This window comes from Globicephala melas, chromosome 5 (genome assembly GCF_963455315.2).
Source record: "Globicephala melas chromosome 5, mGloMel1.2, whole genome shotgun sequence".
Lineage (NCBI taxonomy): Eukaryota > Metazoa > Chordata > Mammalia > Artiodactyla > Delphinidae > Globicephala > Globicephala melas.
Genome location: NC_083318.1, coordinates 33,510,113 through 33,533,468, shown reverse-complemented (window position 1 = coordinate 33,533,468; position 23,356 = coordinate 33,510,113). Strand labels below are relative to the sequence as shown.

Here is a 23,356-nt window from a genome sequence, read left to right as displayed (position 1 = left end):
AGAGCCTCCTTTACAGAATCAGACCTATCCCCAGAGAAAATACTATAGGTGTAATTAAAAAAAAAAAAAAGCCAACTGGCCACCTGGTCACCCAATCACTAAGGAAGCCCACCTTCAAGCCTTTCATTCAGACTTCTGATCAACTTTTTAATGATTCACTCTTATATGAACTGACAGCCAAGGAATAACAAAATGTGGAAAACTTCCAAAATAGAAGAGACCAAAGCAACAAACACAATGAAAGGAGAGATCAGAAAAGATGTTGCATAATGAAACAGGGATAGAATGAAAAAGAAAAGGCATCAGAGAACAAGAAAGAACTTCTAAACACATGTTAGCCAAAATAAAAAGCAAGTAGAAAATCTAAAAGGTGAAGTGTAGGACATCATCTGAAAAAAACAGGACAAAAAAAAAAGAGAGAGAGATAGGAGCTGAAAGAAGCATTTTTTTTTCAAATAGAGATTTAGTCCATGAATCCAATACCTCAATATTCTCAATAATAGGAGAACCAGAAAGATAAAACGGTGGGGAGGAAAATATCAAATAACTAATATAAGAAAATGTGTCAGGATGTGTTTCTCTTGACGGATGCGGGTTCGTGCCCCGGTGTGGGAAGGTCCCACATGCCGCGGAGCAGCTGGGCCCGTGAGCCATGGCCGCTGAGCCTGCGCGTCTGGAGCCTGTGCTCCCCAGCGGGAGAGGGCACAACAGTGAGAGGCCCGCGTTCCGCAAAAAAAAAAAAAAAAAGACATAAAGCAATGCACATTGTTATAGGAGAAAAGCATTAAAAAAAATTTTTAAATGGATAAGTGTTGTGATAAAAAGAAGTTCCTAACAGCTTCCAAAGAGAAAAAAGAAAAGAGGTCTCATAGAGAAATTCTGGAATCAAAATGCCGTCACACTTCTCAATAGCAACATGGAAAGCTAGAAGACAGTGAAGCAATGCCTTCAAAATTCTAAAGGAAAGTTTCCAACCTAAAATTTTATGCCTGACCAATCAATCAATCTTGTATGAAAGTAATAAAGAAAATGTCAAGGTCTCAAGAAAATGTGCATCAGGAAACTATGTAAAAGAGTGCTTCAGGGCTTCCCTGGTGGCGCAGTGGTTGAGAGTCCGCCTGCCAATGCAGGGGACGCGGGTTCGTGCCCCGGTCCGGGAAGATCCCACATGCCGCAGAGCGGCTAGGCCCGTGAGCCATGGCCGCTGAGCCTGCGCGTCCGGAGCCTGTGCTCCGCAGCGGGAGAGGCCACAACAGTGAGAGGCCCGTGTGCCACAAAAAAAAAAAAAAAAAAAAAGATGTGCTTCACTAAAATAAGAGAGTAGGGCTTCCCTGGTGGCACAGTGGTTAAGAATCCGCCTGCCAATGCAGGGGACACGGGTTCGAGCCCTGGTCCAGGAAGATCCCACATGCTGTGGAGCAACTAAGCCCATGCGCCACAAATACTGAGCCTGTGCTCTAGAGTCCGTGAGCCACAACTACTGAGCCCACACGCCACAACTACTGAGCCCACACGCCACAACTACTGAAGCCCACGTGCCTAGAGCCAGTGCTCCGCAACAAGAGAAGCCACCGCAATGAAAGGCCTGCTCACTGCAAGGAAGAGTAGCCCCCACTCGCCGCAACTAGAGAAAGCCCGCGTGCAGCAACAAAGACCCAACGCAGCCAAAAATAACTAACTAAATAAATAAATTTAAAATAAAAATAAAATAAGAGAGTAGGTAATAAAAAGAAATAAGTGGTATCTAATCAGGAGTGGGTGAAGAGAGTTCTTGGTATGATGGCAAAGGGAAGTCACAGGACCAGACAGAGCTAGGTAGCAGGCAAAGAAAGCAGTGAGTCCATGTTTTAATAAAAGGTCAGGAGGCCCAGGAAAGATGTCTTCAGGAAAAAAAAAAAAACGGAGCTGGCCAATTATTTGACAGTTTTCACACAGTGAAAAATTTTACCATAGAGCATCTTACAGAACTTCTGTGCAGGAAAAGTCTTGGATGTTAAAAAAAAAAAAAATCATATGGCACAGTTAGTTTTGATTTGAAAGAGCAATATACATTGATTATATAGAAAAACAGAGATGGATTTCAGGAAAGAAAACCAATGAGTTGAAAAGCATTAGCTTTGGTCACCAGATTTTCTTTCGGGGTAGAGAAGTGTGTACGGAACAAGGAACTTTTTTTGTCATTACATGCCTTTTAGCATTATTTGAGTCATTACATGCCTTTTGGCATTATTTGAATTTTAAAGCCAATTACCTATAACATAATTGCGTGAAAGTTTTTAAAGAGGAGCAACAGAAGCGCACAACTGGGACCAAGCTTTCTTCTAAGATATCTGGTTAAGAATCCTTCTTTGAGAAGCAAAGGCTCAGAGCATGATTGGGTTGGGGCAAATTTAGAGGTCATTCAGTTCAACCTTCTCATTTCATAAATATAAAAGTTGAAGCTCCACCTGGGGAACAGGAACATAGCAAGTTAATGTGAGAGCTGGGACTAGAATCCAGTCATTGACTTCCTGTTCACTCCCCACATCTAAAGGAAGGAGTAAATGGGAACATAGAGAATTAGAATAACTTTTGGTGTCAGAGGGATTGAATTTAAATCTTGTCTTCATCATTTGTGACCTTGGACCAGCCACTTGGCCTTTTTGTAAAATGGGAAATAACAACACCTATATGCATCGTTTGGACTAGGAAAAGGCTAATAAATGTTAAATGAATCTTTAAAAAGTAAACAAACAAAAACCCCCCAAGGACAGGGTGCCTAGTACAGTCATAAATACATCTAGCACAAGCTTAGTTTTGGGAGTATGAATAAGGCATAGTCTTACTATCTTTCAAAATATGTCTTACATTAAAAATCAATACATACTCTTTACCAACATATATGTTCTTAGACTATCTGTGTATCTTTACCAACATATATGTTCTTAGACTATATGGGTATCTTTCTCAACATATATTGAGAAGAATCAATCAGTTTTTCTAGAATCTTGCCTTGTTTTTTAGAAGCTGCCAGTTGAAAGACATTCTGAGAGTGAGTGATGATTAATTTTGTTTATTTACCACCACATATAGCAAAGATACGTGGATTGAGGTTTCCTGGCTGTTTGGTTATGTTTCATTGGCTTACATCATAGGATGTGTTATAGTTAAAACTTTTATGACATATAGATTAATTGAAGTACAAATGTGAAGGAAAGGTCCTTAATTTATAGTCCATGAGTTCTGCAGCATTTATTTGGATCAAAAATATTTACATTTACTTTGGAATATGCATTACCTTGGCCAATAGATAAGTTTACAATTCAATTTTTATCCTTTATTAGAATTCAGTGTATGTACAGAGAACCACAATACCGAATTTTGGGGGTCAGTCAGTGAAACACTTGTTTGCTATGTTGTCAGCGAACCATTGATTAAATATGGGTGTTTTTCCCCCAGCATGTTAACCTTTATTAGATACTCATAGTTTATGTTTTGATACTCTTTCTACAGTTGTCAGATCTATCGGTGTGTATATTAATAGATCTATCTCTCCATTGTATATTATATTACAAACTCTCTGGGTCAGATGCTTTAAATGTAATTAGAAATTCGATTTCATACCAGTTTCTGTAGATAGGAATGGTTTAAGAAAAAAATTTAGATGTATTTCTCTTCGTTCTTTCCTTTCTTTGTCACTTCCTTTATGTGTAACCAACACATATCCCATTCCTTCTTCTCTTAAATCAGTGGTGAAGCTAAGAGTGATACCCAGAAATTCTTCATTGAAAAAGATGGTCTCTAAGGTTCCTTCCAGCTCTAAGTATGTTGGTCAGAGAAGGCATAGCATGATGTAATGGAAAACCTGTGAGCTTTGGAGTCAGACCTGGATTCAGAGTTCATCTGGAATGTTTGCTGGCTAGGTGATCTTGTCATGTTATTACAAGAGATAATAAGAGCTATTTAAAGTATTAAAAAAAAATTTAAAGAATTAAATGATTAAATCAAGAAAAAATCTATGTAAAGATTTTGACATCTAGCAGACACTGCATACATGCTAGTCCCCTGTGGTGTTGTAATTCCAGAAGATAGTAGGACCAATGAGATGAATAAAATGAGAGGAAGTATACAATAGTCCGCCCATATCTATGCTTTTGCTTTCCTCTGTTTCAGTTACCTTTGGTCTGTCATGGTCCGAAAATATTAAATGGAAAATTCCAAAAAGAAACAATTCATAAGTTTGAAATTGTACACTCTCCTCCAACCAGCCCAGGACGTGAATCATCCCTTTGTCCAGGGTTTCCATGCTGTATACCCTCTCCCCCTGCCAGCCACCACCCACACCCCCAGCATAGGAACAAGCATAGTATAGTTGATTGACCCTTGAACTACATGGGTTTGAACTGCACGGGTCCACTTGTTTTTTTCAGTAAATATATACTACAGTACTACATGAGCTGTGGTTGGTTGAATCCACAGGTGCAGAACCATGGATAAGGAGGGCCAACTCTAAACTTTTACTCAGATTTTTGGCTGCGTGCGGTGGGGGATTTGGGGGAGAGGTCAAAGCCCCTAAACTCCGCATTGGTTAAGGGTCAACAGTATTTATAGAGTTCGGTACTATCCCTGGTTTCAGGCATCCACTGGGGGTCTTAGAACATATCCCCTGTGGCTAAGGGGGGACTACTGTATTTGCATAGAGTAGTTAGCTAGGCTGGAAGACTCCAAACTGTCTGAGTTGGGGTCCTTAATTTGTTGTGTCACCTGGAACAAGTTACTTGACCTCTCTGGGCTTCAATTTCCTCATCTTAAAACAGTACCTACTTTAAGATATTTGTACATCCATGTTCATAGCAGCAGTGTTCGCAATAGCTGAGGTGGAAGCAACCCAAATGTCCATGGATGGATGAATAGGTAAACAAAATGTGGTACATATATATACAGGTGTCCCTTGGTATCCATGGGGGATTGGTTTCAGGACCCCCTCATATACCAAAGTCCGAGGATGCTCAAGTCCCTTATAAAAAATGGCATAGCATCTGCATATAACCTACACACATTCTTTCATATATTGATACCTTAAATAGTCTCTAGATTACTTATAATACCTAATAGAATGTAAATGTTATGTAAATAGTTGTAGGTACAATGTAAATGCTATGTAAATAGTGGCTGGTGCATGGCAAATTGAAGTTTTGCATTTGGGGAACTTTCCGGAATTTTTTTTTAATATCTTCAGTTCGAGGTTGACTGATCTGCAGATGTGAGACCTGCAGATATGAAGGGATGAGTGTACACAATGGAATATTATTAAGAAGTCCTATCAAATGCTACAACATGGATGAGACTTAAGGACATTATACCAAATGAAATAAGCCAGTCACAAAAAGCCAAATACTGTATGATTCCATTATATGAAGTATCTAAGGTGGTCACATGCATAGAAACAGAAAGTAGAATAGTGGTTACCAGTGGCTGGAGGGAGGGAGGGAGAAAAGGGAAGTTGTTGTTCAACGGGTATAGAGTTTCAGTTTTGCAAGATGAAAACATTCTGAAGGTCTGTTTCACAATGATGTGAATATACTTAACACTATTGGGCTGTACACTTACAATGGTTAAGATGGTAAATTTTATGTTCTCTGTTTTTCTACCACAATAAAATAGGTAGAAAAAATAAATAAATATATATAGTACCTACTTCATAGGGTTGTGCATTAAACAAGTAAATCCATGTAAAGCAGTTAGAATAAGCACTTAGCATTACTCAGGAATGTTAAATCTATATTATTATTATTAGCATTATTATCAGTGTCACTCCATGCTTCAGGAACGTGCTTTCTGCTGTTTGCTGCTGTGCTTCTTGCTCCTTTGCTTTTGGAATTCCTTTGTATTCTACAAGGCCCTCGTCAAACACCACTTCCTCCAGTTCACCATCCCTGATTTTTCCCCATCTGAATATCCCACTCCCTCCTTTGATGTTTCTATTTGTACTTTTTTAATGGCACTTAATGCATTCTGTCTTGTATAATACAGGTTTGGGTACTACTTGAATGCTATTGATGTGTAGTGTTTTATTCTTTGTATCCCCTGTGAGTCACACATGTTAGCACATGAAATAACCAGAACTTTGTGAGTTGCCTAAACCTATGCAATTTGCACTTGAGTTAATTAATGTATTACGTGATTTGGATTAAGTTGTCACTGTTGACAGAGCATCAGAAAGGGATCATAGTTTTGACCTTTGTATTCCAAGCCACTACCATAATACTGATATATAGGAAATGCCCAGTGATTGCTGAGTGAATTAATGAATGAACCGATTAATGAATCAATGAATTATGCAGTTTCTAGAACTATTAATAATTATAGACCTTTAATGATCAATAAGAAAGAATAACAAATTCCTCAACAAAATCACTCAACTTCATGTTGCTGCAGAAGCTCTCCACGCCACTTGTCTCATGATTTTTTTTTTCATGTATTTATTTTACTAAGGATTGAAATAAGATACAAAGATGGAAATGGTTGATGTGAATCTTAAGGCTTAATATCTATAGGTTTTCATCTACATTCATTTTCTATTTCTGCTGTAGCAAATTACCACAAATTTGGCAGCTTAAAAATAACATATATTATCTCAACATATAACAAATGTTATCTTAAAATAACGTATATTATTTCTGTAGGTCAGAAATCCAGGTGGACTCAACTAGTTTGTCTGCACCAGGTGTCATTAGGTCAAAATCAGCTGTTGACTTGGTTCGGCTCTTATCTGAAGTCTCTGAGGGAGTGGTCCCAGGACTGTTCAAGTTGTTGGTAGAATTCAGCTCCACACAGTTATAAGACTAAGGTTCCTGTTCCCTTGCTGAGTCAGACGGGAGTCGTTCTCAGGTTCTACATCTACCCACACTCCCTGTCTCATGGCCTCCTTCACCATGAAAGCCAGCAATGGTGGGTCAAGTCCTTCTCTCTGACTTTTCTTTCTATTTCGTCTCTTGTTTCCTGCCTGAGAAAGTTTTTTTTTTTTTAAGAAGATGTTGGGGGTAGGAGTTTATTAATTAATTTATTTATTTTTGCTGTGTTGGGTCTTCGTTTCTGTGCGAGGGCTTTCTCTAGTTGTGGCAAGTGGGGGCCACTCTTCATGGCGGTGCACGGGCCTCTCACTATCGCCTCTCTTGTTGCGGAGCACAGGCTCCAGACGCGCAGGTTCAGTAGTTGTGGCTCACGGGCCTAGTTGCTCCACGGCATGTGAGATCCTCCCAGACCAGGGCTTGAACCCGTGTCCCCTGCATTAGCAGGCAGATTCTCAACCACTGGGCCACCAGGGAAGCCCAAAAGTTCTTTACTTTTAAGGCCTCACATAATTAGATTGAGCCCACCCATGTAATCCAAAATAATCTTGTTATTTTAAGGTCTTTAATCTTAATTACATCTGCAAAAATTTCTTGCCATGTTGACGGATTCCAGGTATTAGGATGTGAACATCTTTAGGAGATCATTCTGCCTACCATACCATCCCTGTCTCTTTTTTTTGCAATTTATTTGTTTACATAACCATGTCATTTGTCCTTTAGAGTTTCCCGCAGTGTGGATTTTGCTGATTTCATCCCCCTGGTTTTGTTTCACGTACTACCCTGTTCCCTGTATTGCCTAGAGATTGCTACTTAGGTCTAGATTGTAGAGACATAATCAGATCCAGGTTCACTTTTGGGATAAGACTACATCACAGGTGGTGGTGTGCTCTATCAGTAGGCCCATGTCTGGTTGTCTCTTGTATAATGTGAGCAGCATTCATGGTCATTGCCCCAGCATTATTTCAATAAGGATTGCAAATTGCTGACAGTCTTCTATTTTAATATTCTGCCTCATTTACTTTCCTTGATCAACTATTTGGTTACACTGAGGTACAGTTCACATAGGAAAGGCCAGAGAAAACTTTATTATTTTTCTGTATTTTCCAGTTTTCAAAGTGAATTGGTTATATGCCAGATGTGACCAGTTAGGCTTTTTTTTTTTGGTATAATTATCATTGACTCGCCAATTTAATATTTGAAATACTTCAGTCCATTGATGTTACAGTTCTCATTGATGCTTAGATATTCCCATTGGCTCCTGAGTGTTTTTGACAAGGCTTCAATGGTATCTGATAGCATCCATGCTTTCAGTATAACAAGACGTTCCAGCTCATCTTGTATATTTCCTGCCTCATGTCTGACATCAGCTATGTCTCCATGGAGCTCAAAATTCTTTTAAGAGCAGATGCTATTATTTACCACAGTGTAGGTACTCGGGATGGTCATTGCTACTGGTTTGGTCTTTGTTTCTAGGCTTTTCAGTCATCTGAACTAGGCAATACCTTTTATTTATTTATTTATTTATTTATTTATTTATTTATTAAACAAAATCTTCATGGGTTCGTACTGATACTTCCAACTTAAATTCAGCACTGTGGGATTTTAACCTAACCTCACTTGTCTATCTCTTATATTTTCTTCTATGCTAAAAAAAATTCTGTTTCCTAATGACATAGCATGTTTCTTGTTTTATCCCATAATATGCACATTAGAGTTCTAAAACAACAAACAGTAACAATGATTACTGAAAATAGTTTTGAGAATTTTTAAACGTTATTTTTTATGCAATAGCATCTTCCATAGCCATGTATATTCTTCATTCCTTTTTATAGCTGCAGAGTACTCCATTACATTTATTCTACCAGTGCTCTGTCAGTGGGAAATTGGCTTGTTTCCATTTTGTGGTTATTTCAAATATTACTTCAGTGAATAAATCTTTTTATATGTTTGTCAGTGTGTCCACTGGATAGATTTTATTACAAGTGAAAGCACGAATTACACATAATTTTGCTGAATATTGCTAAGTTCTTCCTCCAAAGGGTTGTGACATTTTTGTATTCCCACCAGCAATATATGATGGTATCTGTTTCCTTACAGTCTGGCTGATAGACTGTTATCAAATTTTAGGATTTTTGCCACACTAATAGGTGATCATTAGATAATTATCTTAGTATAATTTCAATAATTATTTCTCTTATTTTGAACAATATTGAACAACTTTGGTTTATGGCCTATTTGCATACTATTGTTCATGAACTGTCCAAATCTTTTGCCCATTTTACTATGAGATTATTAGGCTTTTTCTTTATATTTAAAAGCTTGTTATATATTAAGGATATTAACCTTTTGTGCTATAAATTGCAAATCTTTTTCTCTCTTTATCATTTGTCTTTTTACATATAATTTTTGGGTTTTGTCATTTGAAAGGTTTTTTTTTTTTTCATTTTTACTTTGATGTACTTATTAACCTTACCCCTTATTATATGTGGACTTTCAGACATAGTTAGGAAATTATTTCCCACTCCCCTAGGTTATGGAGAAATTTACTTATGTCTTTTTATCTGTTAATTTGTTTTTGCATGTTAACTCTCTAACCCATTTGAAATTTATGTGTGGTGAGAGGAAAGGATCTAATTTTATTTTTTATAGAGCTATCAGGTTAACCCAACGTCACTTATTAAAAAGTCCATCTTGTCCCCAGTGGTTTGAAGTGCCACCTTTGTTGCATGTTAAATTTTTGTATTCATATGGTTCCATTGATCTATATCATTATTTGCCTGTTTTTTGTTTGTTTTGCGGTACGCGGGCCTCTCACTGTTGTGGCCTCTCCCGTTGCGGAGCACAGGCTCCGGACGCACAGGCTCAGCGGCCATGGCTCACGGGCCCAGCCGCTCCGCGGCATGTGGGATCTTCCCGGACCGGGGCACGAACCCGTGTCCCCTGCATCGGCAGGCGGACTCTCAACCATTGGGCCACCAGGGAAGCCCTATTTGCCTGTTTTTTTCTGACCTGCGTTTGATGGCATGGAAATTAGGAGCAAGTGATGCAATAAAACCTTTTAGACCTAATAAAATCCATCATGTAAATAGTTCTTAGAATTAGTTGTTTTGTTTAAGTGAGGGAAATAAACTCACTCTTTAGCATGTAGCAAAAGGAATGTGAACCTAAGTAAAGGGAGATTTATAAAAATAAATTGTCGAAACTTTTCTTTAAGAGAGTTTCATGGGGAAGCAGCCTGATGTGATTAACACTTGAGGTCAGGCTCTGGGTCACGATCCCACCCTTCAGGAGCTGCTATGTTGTGAGCATATTCTTCATTTCCCCGAGCTTTAGTTTCCTCACTTCTCAGATGGAGATAATAAAATCTTTCAGGGCTGTTGTGAGCACAGAAGGATCTGCGCACCGTCACCCAGCATAGCTGCCAACACATAAAGGGCACTAGGTGAGTGTTGGGTCTCTTCTCTCTCCCTCCAGGGAAAAATGCATCTATAATTTTTACTATGAGGTTTTCTCCAGCTACTCACGAAAATAAGAACTAGCCCGATTTTTACCCTGCAAAACTGGTTAAATAAAGGGGCAGATGAGAAACCAAGATTCTTTAATTCTCCAGTAGTTGGTGCTGCCTTCGCTGGACGGCAGCCTGCCTAGGCTCTTTTTTCACGGTGGGGCAGGAAGGGAGGTTGACAGCAACCATAGGGATTGTTGACTTCTATGGAGGTGATGGACGCCTGGTAGGAGGGGAGAATTCAGGAACAGGGTTGCGAGCAGAGAGCTTGCTTTCCTCTTCTCAGTACAACTTTGTTTTTGGTTTTCCAGTTCAAAAGGGGAATCTGACTTATACTTAACATCCAGAAATTTCCAGAAAATCTCTTTGTCTTTACCCTAAAAGTGCCTCCTTACCCTGAAGTTGAGAGATTTGTGTCTAGAAGGAACAATTATTATCCAATACAATTTGCCTCTGTTCAGAATGAAATGGAGATCTGAGCATTTTTCTGACAAAATGCTTCATCTTTCAAGATCCCTACATCTGATTTTCTTTCAGGGTTCTAGTTTTCCTTATTTAGCCTAATAATTTTCACAACTGTCTACTTTAGATTGTAAAACAGTATAGATATATTTAAGGGATTTGTTCCAAAAACATGTTTTAAAATCATTTTAAAGTTATTTTTCTTTTCATGAATTATTGATGTGCTAATCATGACTTCAATCCGTAATGTTTTTCCTTTTTAAATAAACCCATTAAAAATATTTCATACAGTTCATCATTCAGTGTTAAGAATTGTAATTATATGAATATGAACAGGTGCTACATAAATATGATTTGTTCAGTTTTAGACAACACTGATTAGAGTCTATTCAGACAGCATTTGAAATACTGTTTTCACATACACTTCTATTAAATCTTTGCAACAGCATTGTCAGTATTATTAACCATAGTTTATGGTTGAGGAGACTGAGGCCCAAAGAAGTTCAATTTTAAGCAGCCCAGGATCACACAGCCAATTGCAGTTCTGGACTAGAAATTCTGATTCCAATGTAGAGTTGTTTCCGCAATGCTACAGCTGAACTGAATTTTCAATCAGCAAGAGCATTAGTTTAGACATGCATACATATTGAATTCTCCATATTTAACATGACATCAGATTTTCCATTGAATGAATCCTGTGCTTCATTACAAATGTTCCATTTGTAATCTTGCAACCTCTTGCTTAATTTTCTTAATTAATATGAATAGCTAATTAGTCCTTTGGTATGTCCAAATGAGAACTATTTAAACTACTATGAAATAATATTCTGGTAACTTGAAACCTCTTAAGGAACAGTCCTCACAAAAGGTTTTTGCTTTTTTTTTTAAATGGCACAAAGTAGCACTCTTAGTTAAAAAAGAACTTAGTGCTGAGGTCTGGTTTTGTTTTCCAGGTGGCGTTGCATGCTTGTGGAGTGGCAACAGACATGGTGATTGAGCAGTGCATCAAAACACGGGCTTCCTTTGTCACGTGCCCTTGCTGTTATGGTTTCATTCAGAACACCTCAAAGTTTAATTTTCCAAAAAGGTGAAATCTTGTATTCTGCCAAAGGCACCAATATGGGTATTAAATTGGTACACAAAAGTCATTTGGTATAAAGTTGCAAGGAGGTTTCAGTTTTGAGCTCATTTCCTTTTTCCACAATGGCAAGTATTGTTTATAAGCTGTATAAGGAAGAGAGGATCTCCTCCATGTCTGACCTTGATTTTTTTCTCCTAAATCCAGCTCTTGCTGAAATTTAGAAGCGAGTGTATCCAGGAGTCAGCTGACTGGAAGTCTGCCAGCTTCAGCACTTCTCTATGTACTTCTAAATGGAAATCATCAACTGTGAGAGGCAGTAGAGTGTAGTGGTTAAGTGCTTAGGACCTGGAAGTATTCCACCTGGATGCAAGTATTGACTCCTCATGGTTTTTTTTTTTTTTTGCGGTACGCGGGCCTCTCACTGTTGTGGCCTCTCCCGCTGCGGAGCACAGGCTCTGGACGCGCAGGCTCAGCGGCCATGGCTCACGGGCCCAGCCACTCCGCGGCATGTGGGATCTTCCCGGACCGGGGCACGAACCCGTGTCCCCTGCATCGGCAGGCAGACTCTCAACCACTGCGCTACCAGGGAAGTCCAACTGCTCATGCTTTTGTAAATTGTTTCACCTCAGGCAATCTACTCAAACTCTTTTTGCCTACATTTTCTCATCTACAAAAGGGGGATTATAATAGTAACTACCTCAAGGTTTTTATGAGAATTGAATGATATATATGTTAATCACTTAGAAGTGGCACAGAGTAAGCACTCCATAAATGTGAGCTGTTGCTAACTACAGTAGTAACAGTAGTAGTTTTAAATTCTGCCCGCGAGTGGTGGTGGTTAACCTGCAAGCTCAATGGCCATTTTTACAGTCCTCCTTATCCCACATAGAAAAGGGAGACATTTTAATTCTCACCACTTTAACTAAACCTAGTGGAGGGCCATTCTTGGTGTTTATGACATTTCACTCTGACTTATAGTTACGGAGAATCCAGCTGATCATTTTAATTATAGGAGAGATTAAATATGCTAGTTTTGGAAAGTCTATCCTATCATGTGTCAAAAAAGACTTCTTGATCATTTTCATCATTGCTTTTTAGAAACCTTCGAAATTTCCATTTGAATTTGTACTTAAGAGCTTCTAAGTAATTTAAAGTAAAACTAATAGCCTTCTTTTTCTTTATTTCATTATTTTGTTGTTTCCTATAATTTGCAACTGTTGAGAGAAGAACAAAGGATCTATGGAAAAGCAAAAAATAAAATATAATTTGAGGGTTATTCAATACTTGAAACTTTATTTTATTCTAAATCTATACAGATAAAATGTGTAGTTTAAACCCATCAAGAAATTTGTAAGTCTAGCACTATAAAGATTCTTAAGAATGGTAATTTGAGTTGTTCAGCCTGCAATCTCACTTAACTGATTGTAAAGCCTCAATTTAGGGACTGTCAACTTTTTCACATCTCTGTAGATTTACTGATATTTGCCCCCTTTGTCATTAGAGGACAACTCCCAGGTCACTAGCCCTTTGCCCTCATCACCCTAGGGCCAGGTGCCAGACAACTAAGGATAGCCCCTATGCTTCAGAACCTACTGACATTGTTCCAACCGGCCAGTCCTAAGCTTGATCACTCTGCCCTGCCATTCCTGGAATACGTAATAAAGGCTATTGACCGTGTTTTACCCCATTGTCTCTGCCTCCTGATCAACCTGGTGCTTCCCCATGTGACCCTGTATGACATGGCTTGCCCCCTCTTCTTGGGAACTCTGAATAACAAACTTTCTTTTCAGTGGCAGTCCTCTCCTGATTTGTTGGCCTCACCGCACCTGAATAACAATAAAACCTACATTTTTAAAGTGCCTGAATCTGTGTGCACCCATGTGGGGAGGAGAAAAAAGTTATACTTCTCTAATAGTGTAAACAATCTTTGAAAGACATTCTTTAAAATTCATTACATACCGATGGTATACTTTTGTCTTTTTATAAAGATATTTCAAACTGGCATAGTTTTTAGTTCAGGACAGTATTATATACTCTTCAGATAAAATACATATTTTTGTTTATAATTTAATTTCAAGACTATTTCTACTCTTAATCTTTGGTATTTAAAATGAGTAATTCTTTTCTCTTTTCTATTTCAGTGAACAATTCAAGAAAACTTTATCATACAAGGTAACTTTAAAAAGATCTAGATGTTTTCCTCACATACTTTTCATTGCTTCTTTATTTTCCCTCTCAAATTTGTAATGGAGTATATAATCTATAGTTATACTTGAATTGCTCATGAACATCTAATACGGATTTTTTTTCTTGTTGGCAAATCAAGATTAATCTTCAAGTAGTTGACAAGATTTGTGAAAGGTCCGAGAGTTTACCCGACTCACCAGCTAACAAGTTAGCCTGCCACAGTTTCATGGATGCTGGTAGAAGATAGGAAACTCCTGAGTCAGAGACAAAGGATAGAATTGCTCACAGCAGTAGGAGTAGCCAGACTATCATCATTTTTACGCTGACTCTCTGAGGCCCAGTTCCCACAGGGCAGCACAAACAGGGCTAGCGGACACCTACATATATACAGTGAGTTGCATTATAGGGGAGGAAACCTGAGTTTAGGAAACTCAAATGTTTTACGATGTAGTCTTTAAGTAAGCATGTCTCCCCTTTTCTCTAGAGGGAGACACTGTATAGCTTCCAAGGCCATTCACTATACAAATGTCTTTGAAAAGATAATCTGGAACAGAGGTGAATTTTTCTGTAAAAGGTAAGATAGTAAATAGTTTAGGCTTTGCTAGCCACTTGCAAATCTCCCACATACTCTACGTTGTCCTTGTCATTGTTTTTATTGGTTTACAACCCTTTAAAAATGTAAAAGCCATTCTTAACTTTCAAGCCATACAAAAACAGTTCACAGGCTAGATTTGGGTTGCCAGCCCCTGGTCTGGAACAAAGACAGTGCCTCTGCTTATAAGATGTGAAGAAACACAAGAGACCCACAGAGAATTGTCTTTCAGCGGTAGTCAGAACATTACATAGTTTTGAGTCACCAGTCTGAGCAAAAAATAAATAAACAAAAACCAAAAACTAGACCTTTGTTTTTAATCCGTACTTGAGTGATGCTAGGTAAAGCAAACTCTTAAGAGGGTATATGGGAAAAACCTAGGGCAGTGAGGAGGTAGGCTGCCACAGCCTCACTGGCTGGGGAAAAAATGTAAACTTTCTAGAGTTGGGAGAGATGGGACACCCAGGCTCTTTCAGAGAGCATAAAACTCCCTGGTACCTCAGTTCATCTTTATCTCCTCTTTCTCCCACACCCCCAGAGCTGCTTGGCTACCCGCCCTTTGAGTGTCTTAGGTGTAAATGCTCACAGAGAAGTCTTAACCTCTCGGATGCTATTGCAAGATGGTATCTCAGTATTTCTTAACCATGGTGGGTGGACTGGCAGGCAGAACTAAATGAACCTAGTGCCCGGATATCTTGAGAGTCACCTTGGAAGTATTTTTCTCCATAGTTCAATTTAGGCAGCAAGCCTTTACTGAGTACCTACTATGTGCCTTTCCCTTTCAGAATTTAACTTCTACTGGGGAGAACACATACACAAATAATTCCAATAAAATATGATGAGACTTATCAGGACAAGGGAAACAAACCTCATCTGAGGTTGTGATTGCCTTGACATTACCTTTACTTAAAGTGAACCTTAATTTACAAACATGAGGACAAAGAGCATGCTTTTCTTCAAATTATATAATTCTAAATTCTTCAGTCTCTTTATGCCAGTTCATGGGAGCTTAGTAAATCTTATTCATTTGAATCATTTTATTAGTATCCTACCCATTGCCACTAAATTTTATAGTGGCCATTAAAGAAGTTTTTTTTTTTTAGAGTTGAGACAAAAGTAACCCTTCTAAAAGGACCAACATCACACAATCACTTATTTAATAAGGTAATCAGAATAAACTTATTTAAAAGTTGAGACAAAAATAACCCTTCAAAAAGAACCAACACTGCAAATCACTTATTTAATAAGGTAATCATGATAACCTTTTTAAAAGATGTAGGCCTCAAATTGAATGTACAAAAGACCAAGGAGACAAATGATTGATCTGAGTTCAACACTGTTTGCTAAGCTGACAGGTGAGATCATTTACACACTTGGAAACTACAGCTGTTTTGAATGAACAGTTGTCATGGGAGCAGTGCAGTCATCTCAACTCTGAGTAATCACTCACCTTGGGCTACTTGCAGATAGATATAAGAGTGCAGTGCAGACTCATCACCTCTCTGTCCCTTTAAAGGCTTGTTCTTTTCATTAAATTAATCTTTCCTAAAATTGTTAAGCAGAAGCAATAATCTCCCTCCCATTCTCTCCAGTCCCCTTTACAGTCTGTCTTAAAGCACAAATAATGCACCTCCTGCAGCCTTCTGGAGTGGGAGGAGGGAGTGGGCCAGCCTTCTCTCCTTTGAAGGGATGGAGGGAATGGAAGGGTCCAACCAAGCAGAAGAGGAGCCAGCACCCTGCTGGGGATGTGGGAGAACTGCAGAGGCCACAGTAGTGATCTTCTTTAGTACTTCCTTTCCTTCTCCTAGTAGAGGCAAAGCCACTTAGAATGTCTTCTTGGAGCCATGTTCCTGAGACTCAAATTTTATTCAAAGGAAAATATAAGTGACTTTTAGGTCTTTTAGTTTAACACATTATAACCACAAAATTGTAAGCATATTTTGGCTAAAAGCAGCTGGGTAAAGAGCCCTGAGGCCCTTCCATGCATCTGTTCTTAAGAACTATATCTGAAGAACAGTCTACTTGAAGGGAGAAAAAGTTATTGAGTACCATTTTCTGAAAATGTGCTTCTTTCAAAAATACTATTTGTGCAGCACTTTATGCAATTAAACAATGTAGAGTTCCAGAAAAAGGAGTTCGTTTTTTGTTTTTTAATTTTGAAGCAGATTAAAATAAAGCTACAGTCCATTGCTTTTTCTTTTAGGAACACATGATTCTATGCAGATTTGCAGATCAGACAGCTGTCCAGCTTCCACCCCAACGAAGGCTCATAGGTATGTGTTTTCACAGAGCAGCTGTTGAGTAGATTACGTACAAGATGCCTAGGAATCAATGGACCAACTCTATACGGGAAAATGGGGAACCTCTATTTTGTCCATTTATCAACAAGGCACTAAAGTTTGTTTTTCCCAGAAAAAAAAAAAAATCTGTCTTGAAAAGGGCTCTAACTATAACAATATTTTGTCCCATTTTTGTCAACATTAATACTTTCCAATGTATTTTCAGTGTTTGTACATTGAGTAGAATTATTATGTTAAATCTTATTGTTACAAACAAACTGAAGAATCTATCAAAAGCCATAGAAGAAAATATTAAAGATGGAAAAATCAGCTATGCATGCCAAAATTGATATATTACAAAATATATAAACAGGGATGATAATGTTTTCTTTTCAGAAAAAAGTATACTCGTATATTATTAATCATAGACCAATTTATTTGACATTTGTATTATTAAACATTACCTAACTTGGAAGAAAAATAGCATTTCAAGTTTAAGTAATGAATTTATCCAAGACTTTGCTTTAGAAAAAGTGATCACATTTGGAAGGATAATAGCAGCTAACAGCTATTGCACGTTTAAACTCTGAGCTAAATGTCCTCCACCCATGATCTCAATAAATTCTTATAAAAATAATTATGGAGTATGTGCTGTTGTTTACATTTTATGGATGGGAGAGCTTGTCCAGGATCCTTCAGCTGGTGGATGGTGAAGCCATACTGTAAACCCTAATTATTTGATTCCAGACATAAAGCTCCATTTTTGCAATGACCCCCAGTGATAGTCACATCACTGGAAGGTTAGGTTCCAAAATTAGGGCTTAACATGATTAAATAAAGTCAAAACTAATCTTAAAAATTATTCAGAAAAGCCCCGCATTGGAGACCATCATGATATAGCAGAAAACAGATTGCTGTTTCTTTGGCTCAGCACCAGGTGTAGTAATTAGCTTGCATTCAGGGACCATGTTGCATGAGAAGTAGTTATCTTTAAACTGTAAACTCAAGGTCAGCATAGCAAGATAATCACAGTTGGAGAGGCATTTGAGACGTGAGTCTGAAGGAACAAGTGATTTCCTTCTTTTTCTACACCCTGGAACATAAACATATGGAAGAAGCTTGCTCTTTCCTGCATGCAACCTCTTTCATTCTCTTTCCCTCTTCCTCCTCTTCTTCCCATTCCCAACATTTTGAGTAGTTGAATGCACAGTTGAATCTATATAGAGAGAGAGGTATAATTTACGTGTGTGTGTGTGTGTGTGTGTGTGTATCAAGTTACGTTTGCTACAGCTCCACTAGAGTCAATGAAGGCATAATTGGTGTGATGGATGGGGGTGTATATGTTGATGTTTAGGCATCAAACCAGAAGGGAGTGGCTGGGAGGGAAATTGCTAGAGTGGAGGAGGAGGACCATTTGGCAAGATCGCCGGCATGAAGGGAGGGAAAGTCAGGTTCAAAGTCACAGACCCCATGAAATGTCTACATCTATTCTTTGAACCATACTTTTGTTCTGTGAACATTTTAGGAAGCTTCCCAGACCCTGAAAGGTAGACTACCAACAACTGACTTTCAGTTGTGAAGACACTTCTTCAATATGTAAAAACATGAGACTCTTCTATGTAATGCAAAAGGAAAAATTAACTGGACTGGGGTCAAAGCCAAGGGTAAATGAGCTGCAGTGTAAACCCAGAATGGGTACTGAAGGAATGTAGAGCATCCCATTCTGACAGAGAATGTTTCATTTTAAATTGAAAGGTAGGTGGGGTGGAGGGGGGAGCATTTACAGATGTCTTAAAGGAGGAACAGTATTTTAAGGAAAAAAAGAATGTCAGCCATGCAGCTGTTGATGAAGAGGGGGCCATTTAGCCTAAATAGAATCCTAGACATCTCTTTTTATATCGTTTCTATCGCAGTTCATCCTTTTTGGCATGGGGCCTTTTAGGGGAAATGTACAACATGTTTTATTTATTTATTTATTTATTTTTTGCGGTACGCGGGCCTCTCACAGTTGTGGCCTCTCCTGTTGCGGAGCACAGGCTTCGGACGCGCAGGCTCAGCAGCCATGGCTCATGGGCCCAGCCGCTCCGCAGCATGTGGGATCTTCCCGGACCGGGGCACGAACCCGCGTCCCCTGCATCGGCAGGCGGACTCTCAACCACGGCGCCACCAGGGAAGCCCATACAACATATTTTAAATCTGAATCTTTCGTTGTCAATTTCTTACCTCCTGATTTCACCTTCCACTGTTTTTGTGGGAGGATTCATCTGTCTTCCACAGAAGAACTTTTCTATTTCAGTTACGTCTTTACTTTTAAAGCTGTTTTAGCTTAGCGATTTCTGCTGTCATTCAAATAAATCATTTTAAAATAATGTATAGGAATTATTGTAATTATTGAGGAAAAAATGGAACGAATGAAGTTCTGCATAGTCAGTAACCTTTTTCCAAGAAGATGAAAACGTTTATATATTGAATTTAAAGAAATTGAAAGTGTAAAAGTAAACCTTAGCTTTGAATATATTCAACCCCAAATCAGTTTTTTTTCCTTAGCTACGTTGAATTAGAAGTTTGCATTTGCCAAAGGACACAAAATAACTGCTTTGCTTGCCAGTCAAGTTTCCTCTTTTGTTTTCCAAGATTAGAAAGAAAATTGAATTACCGCTATTTCATAAGGGTACAGGAGCTCTATTAAATTAAGATTATATTACACTCAACATTACACATCCACCTGAAATAATCAGCACACAGTTGAAAATTTTCTCAAATATTTTTCTGTTATTTCTTCATTGTCCTAAAAACTCCATGTGCAAAATGTAATATGTCTTTCAGGTATCCCTTTGTCTGGATGTTATTTTAGACATTCTTAAAGACAGATTTTTTTTTTTTTTACAATATTGCAGATAATGTATTTTCATAGGGCATGAAGAGGAAAGGTGTTAAAATGGATTTTTAACCAAAGTGGGTAATGGAATCTGTAGTTTTTATTTGAGATTTATTTATAAATACATTTTAAAAGGTTAACATTCTTTAAATTACTAGCAGAAACAAATCTGTGAAATGTCCTATATTTGTAATTGTCTTCTGTCCATACTGATCAAGAATTAAATTGAAAGAGACGGAACAGGACTTGGGGGCAAACATCATTTTGCATAGTACTCGTAGATTTTGTCATTGTAGAGTCCCTTAAACAAATTGAAGCTGCACTGTTAGCTGAAGGGTGTCTCATGTTACCATTTTACTGTATTTCAGGAAAACAGTGCATGTTCCTGGTGGATCTGGATCGAGCAAGAGCTGCAGAAGAACGTGGCTACTCCATTCAAGTGATGTCCATGGAGCCAGAGAGCTGCTCTCCCAAAAATAACATGATTGTGGGAGTCCCCATTTAGAATGAGATATTCCACGTTTGATGTTTTGCCATCCGTCTCTGTGATGAAAGCCCAGTGGCATTCAGGAGGGTCTTGGCATAACTAGGAAACAGCATTAGCCATCTTGAACCTATTGTGCTCAGGGAAGAACACAGCAGGAAAGTCTTGGAGGAAGGCTGCCTGCAAAGCATCACAAATGCTCTTGTAATTGTGATTAAAGGACTGCTGGTTTTCATAGTGAGAATCCCCAGAAGTCTCAGCTGCCAGCAGAGTGATACTCATGAGAGGAGTTTCCATTACTGGAATAACGATTTCTTTCTCAGTTCACAGCTTTTCTGATCTTGCCAGTGTGGGGTTCAGTTCAAAAGAATGTACTTGCAGCCTTAAAACCATTTAGAGATTCAAGTGGAGACCAAAACTAGACTCAGTGGGGTTTGTTTGTTTGTTTTTTATATTTTTAACAATTGTAGTTTTTAAATAATTTTTTCAAAAATCTAGTCAGATAGTTACAGTGTGCTTATATTTTTAAGCCGGGGTGAGTTGGACTTATATATCATTTCATATACTCCTTTTAAACATATTTCTCATAAATTACCAAATAAGATCATTGCTGGTTCAAACATTTTATATGAAGATTTTAAATAATTTCAGTAAATTTCCCATTACAGGAACATGTAATTTGGACTTAAATTCTAACTAATCAGTAAATACATTGATTTATTAATTCAAGTCAATAAATAATTGTTACAGATCCATTATTTTCAAGATCCTGACCTAAATTCGTCTAAGGATACAAAGATGAGTTGCAACAGACACAGTGCCTTGCCTGTAGAAGTAAATCATGTACAAGAGAAAGGTTCATGAATTAGTTAAGTTCTTTACATCATAATATAATGTATGGTCACAGGATGTGTTTTTCAGATACCAATCTTTTTTTTTTTTTTTTTGGTAAAACGTACTGAGTATAAATCGCAGGTGGAAGGAGTTGAGTATGAAAGCTTATTTGAGTAGTTCTCTCCACCCAAATTGTCCTTATTCCACCAGCCAAAGTTTTTAAAACCAGATGGCAGGTCTTTTCTCACATGCTGCTAATTATTTTTTACATGTCCTGGGTTATTCCACTTGAGCTGAGATTTATTTCATCGATTTTGATGTTTTCAACCCCCCGTATGACACATATCATGAGGAGAAAGGGCTTTAATAAATAACTCTTTCGTCACTGTGGATTAAAATACAGGAATAATTTATAAAGCGTATGGGGGTTTGAACTCTTGCTTTCTGGGATAAAATTAAAGAAAAGAATTAACCATCAGCCCTGAGTATCTTAGTCATTTGCACATATAAACACACCATGCTCTTTTATCCAGGGCTTTTTCAATTGAGGAAAAATTTACAGCCAATAAAATAGCAGATTTTTTTTTTTTTTTTCTTTTGCGGTACGTGGGCCTCTCACTGTTGTGGCCTCTCCCGTTGCGGAGCACAGGCTCCAGACGCGCAGGCTCAGCGGCCATGGTTCACGGGCCCAGCCGCTCCGCGGCATGTGGGATCTTCCCGGACCGATGCACGAATCCATGTCCCCTGCATCGGCAGGCGGACTCTCAACCACTGCGCCACCAGGGAAGCCCAAAATAGCAGATTTTAAGTGTTCAATTTGAGAAGTTTTGACAACCATATATACTCATGCAAGCACCACCAGAAATAAGATATAGAATATTTCTGTCAGTCTAGAAAATTCTCTCATGTGCTTTCAGTTCAATTTCCCCCACCCCAAAGGCAACCACTCTCTGATTTCTATCACCCTACATTTGTTTTGCCTATTTTTATCCTTCACATAAATGAAGTCATTTAGTATGTAGTCTTTTGTGTCGGGCTTCTTTTGCTCAACATGGTATTTTTTGAGAAATATCCACTTCATTGTGTGTATCAATGCTTTCTTCTTATTCTTAAGTAGTATTTCATTATATCAAAATGTGTTTATCCATTCTCCTACTGGTATTTATTTGGATTGTTTTCACTTTGAGGATATTAAGAATAAGGTCTATGAATGTGCTTGTACAAGTCTTTTTGTAGACATATATTTTCATTTCTCTTGGATAAATACCCAGTAGTAGAATTGCTGGGTCATTGAAGAAATGAATGTCAGTTGCCAAACAATTTTCCAAAGTTGTTGTACCATTTTATATTCCCACCAGCAATGTATAAATGGTCTAGTTCTCTACATGCTCACGAACATTTGATGTTGTCAGTTTTTTAAATTTTTACCATTCTGGTGGATATGAAATGGTATCTCCTTGTGGTTTTAATTTTCATTTCTCTGATAACTAGTATGTTAAGCATCATTTATAAAGTGTCTACTAAAGTCTTTTGCTCATTTTTAAAATTAGGTAATTTGGGGTATTTTTTATTGTTGATTATATATTCTGGATATGAGTCCATTGTCATATAAATGTATTGAGACTATTTTTCCCAGTCTGTGGCTTGCTTACTCATTTTTATAATGAATGTTTCAATTTTTAATAAGCCTAATTTATATTTGTCTTTTATGCTTAATATTTTCTGTGTCCTCTCTAATAAATCTTTACCTACCCTAAGATTATAAAAATTCTTCCTATGTTCTTATAGAAACGTTATGGTTCTAGCTTTTTACATTTAGGTCTATGATTCATCTCAAATCAATATTCACTCATAGAGGTAAGTTTTGAGGAATATACAGTTGTTTCAGTGCCATTTGTTTAAAAAACTTTCCTCATTGAATTGACTTTCAACTGAATTCTCAGTTGAAAAACGATAGATGTGTATGTATGAGTCTATTTCTGAATTCTCTGGTCTGTTCCATTCATCTGTTTGATTATTGGAGCTTTATAGTAAGTCTTGAAATTAGGTAGTTTGTCTTCCAATTTCACTTTTTATTTTGCAGATTATTTTGGCTGTTCTAAATCCATTGTTTTTCCACATAAATTTTTTAATTGGCTTGTCAGTTTCTTTTAAAAACAAAAAGGCTGCTGAGATTTTCGGTATTGCCTGGAATCTTTAGATCAGTTTAGGGAAAATGGAC

The 23,356-nt window shown here is 37.9% G+C and overlaps 1 protein-coding gene across 4 annotated transcripts in view; it reads left to right on the top strand.

Moving 5' to 3' along the window:
- The window catches only part of GSTCD (glutathione S-transferase C-terminal domain containing), a 132,526-nt gene extending 109,649 nt beyond the window's left edge, over positions 1 to 22,877 (top strand). The window contains exons 9-12 of one of the 4 annotated variants that reach the window (XM_030864134.2): positions 11,754 to 11,887; positions 14,023 to 14,053; positions 16,864 to 16,933; positions 20,186 to 22,877. In XM_030864134.2, the coding sequence (XP_030719994.2) occupies positions 11,754 to 11,887; positions 14,023 to 14,053; positions 16,864 to 16,933; positions 20,186 to 20,322 (372 nt within the window). In that variant the 3' untranslated portion in view covers positions 20,323 to 22,877. Of the gene's footprint in view, positions 1 to 11,753; positions 11,888 to 14,022; positions 14,054 to 14,552; positions 14,643 to 16,843; positions 16,957 to 20,185 lie in introns of those variants that run through there. The other 3 variants (XM_060299117.2, XR_009563955.1, XM_060299119.1) reach the window with 3 other exon arrangements.
- The last annotated feature ends 479 nt before the right edge of the window (positions 22,878 to 23,356 follow it).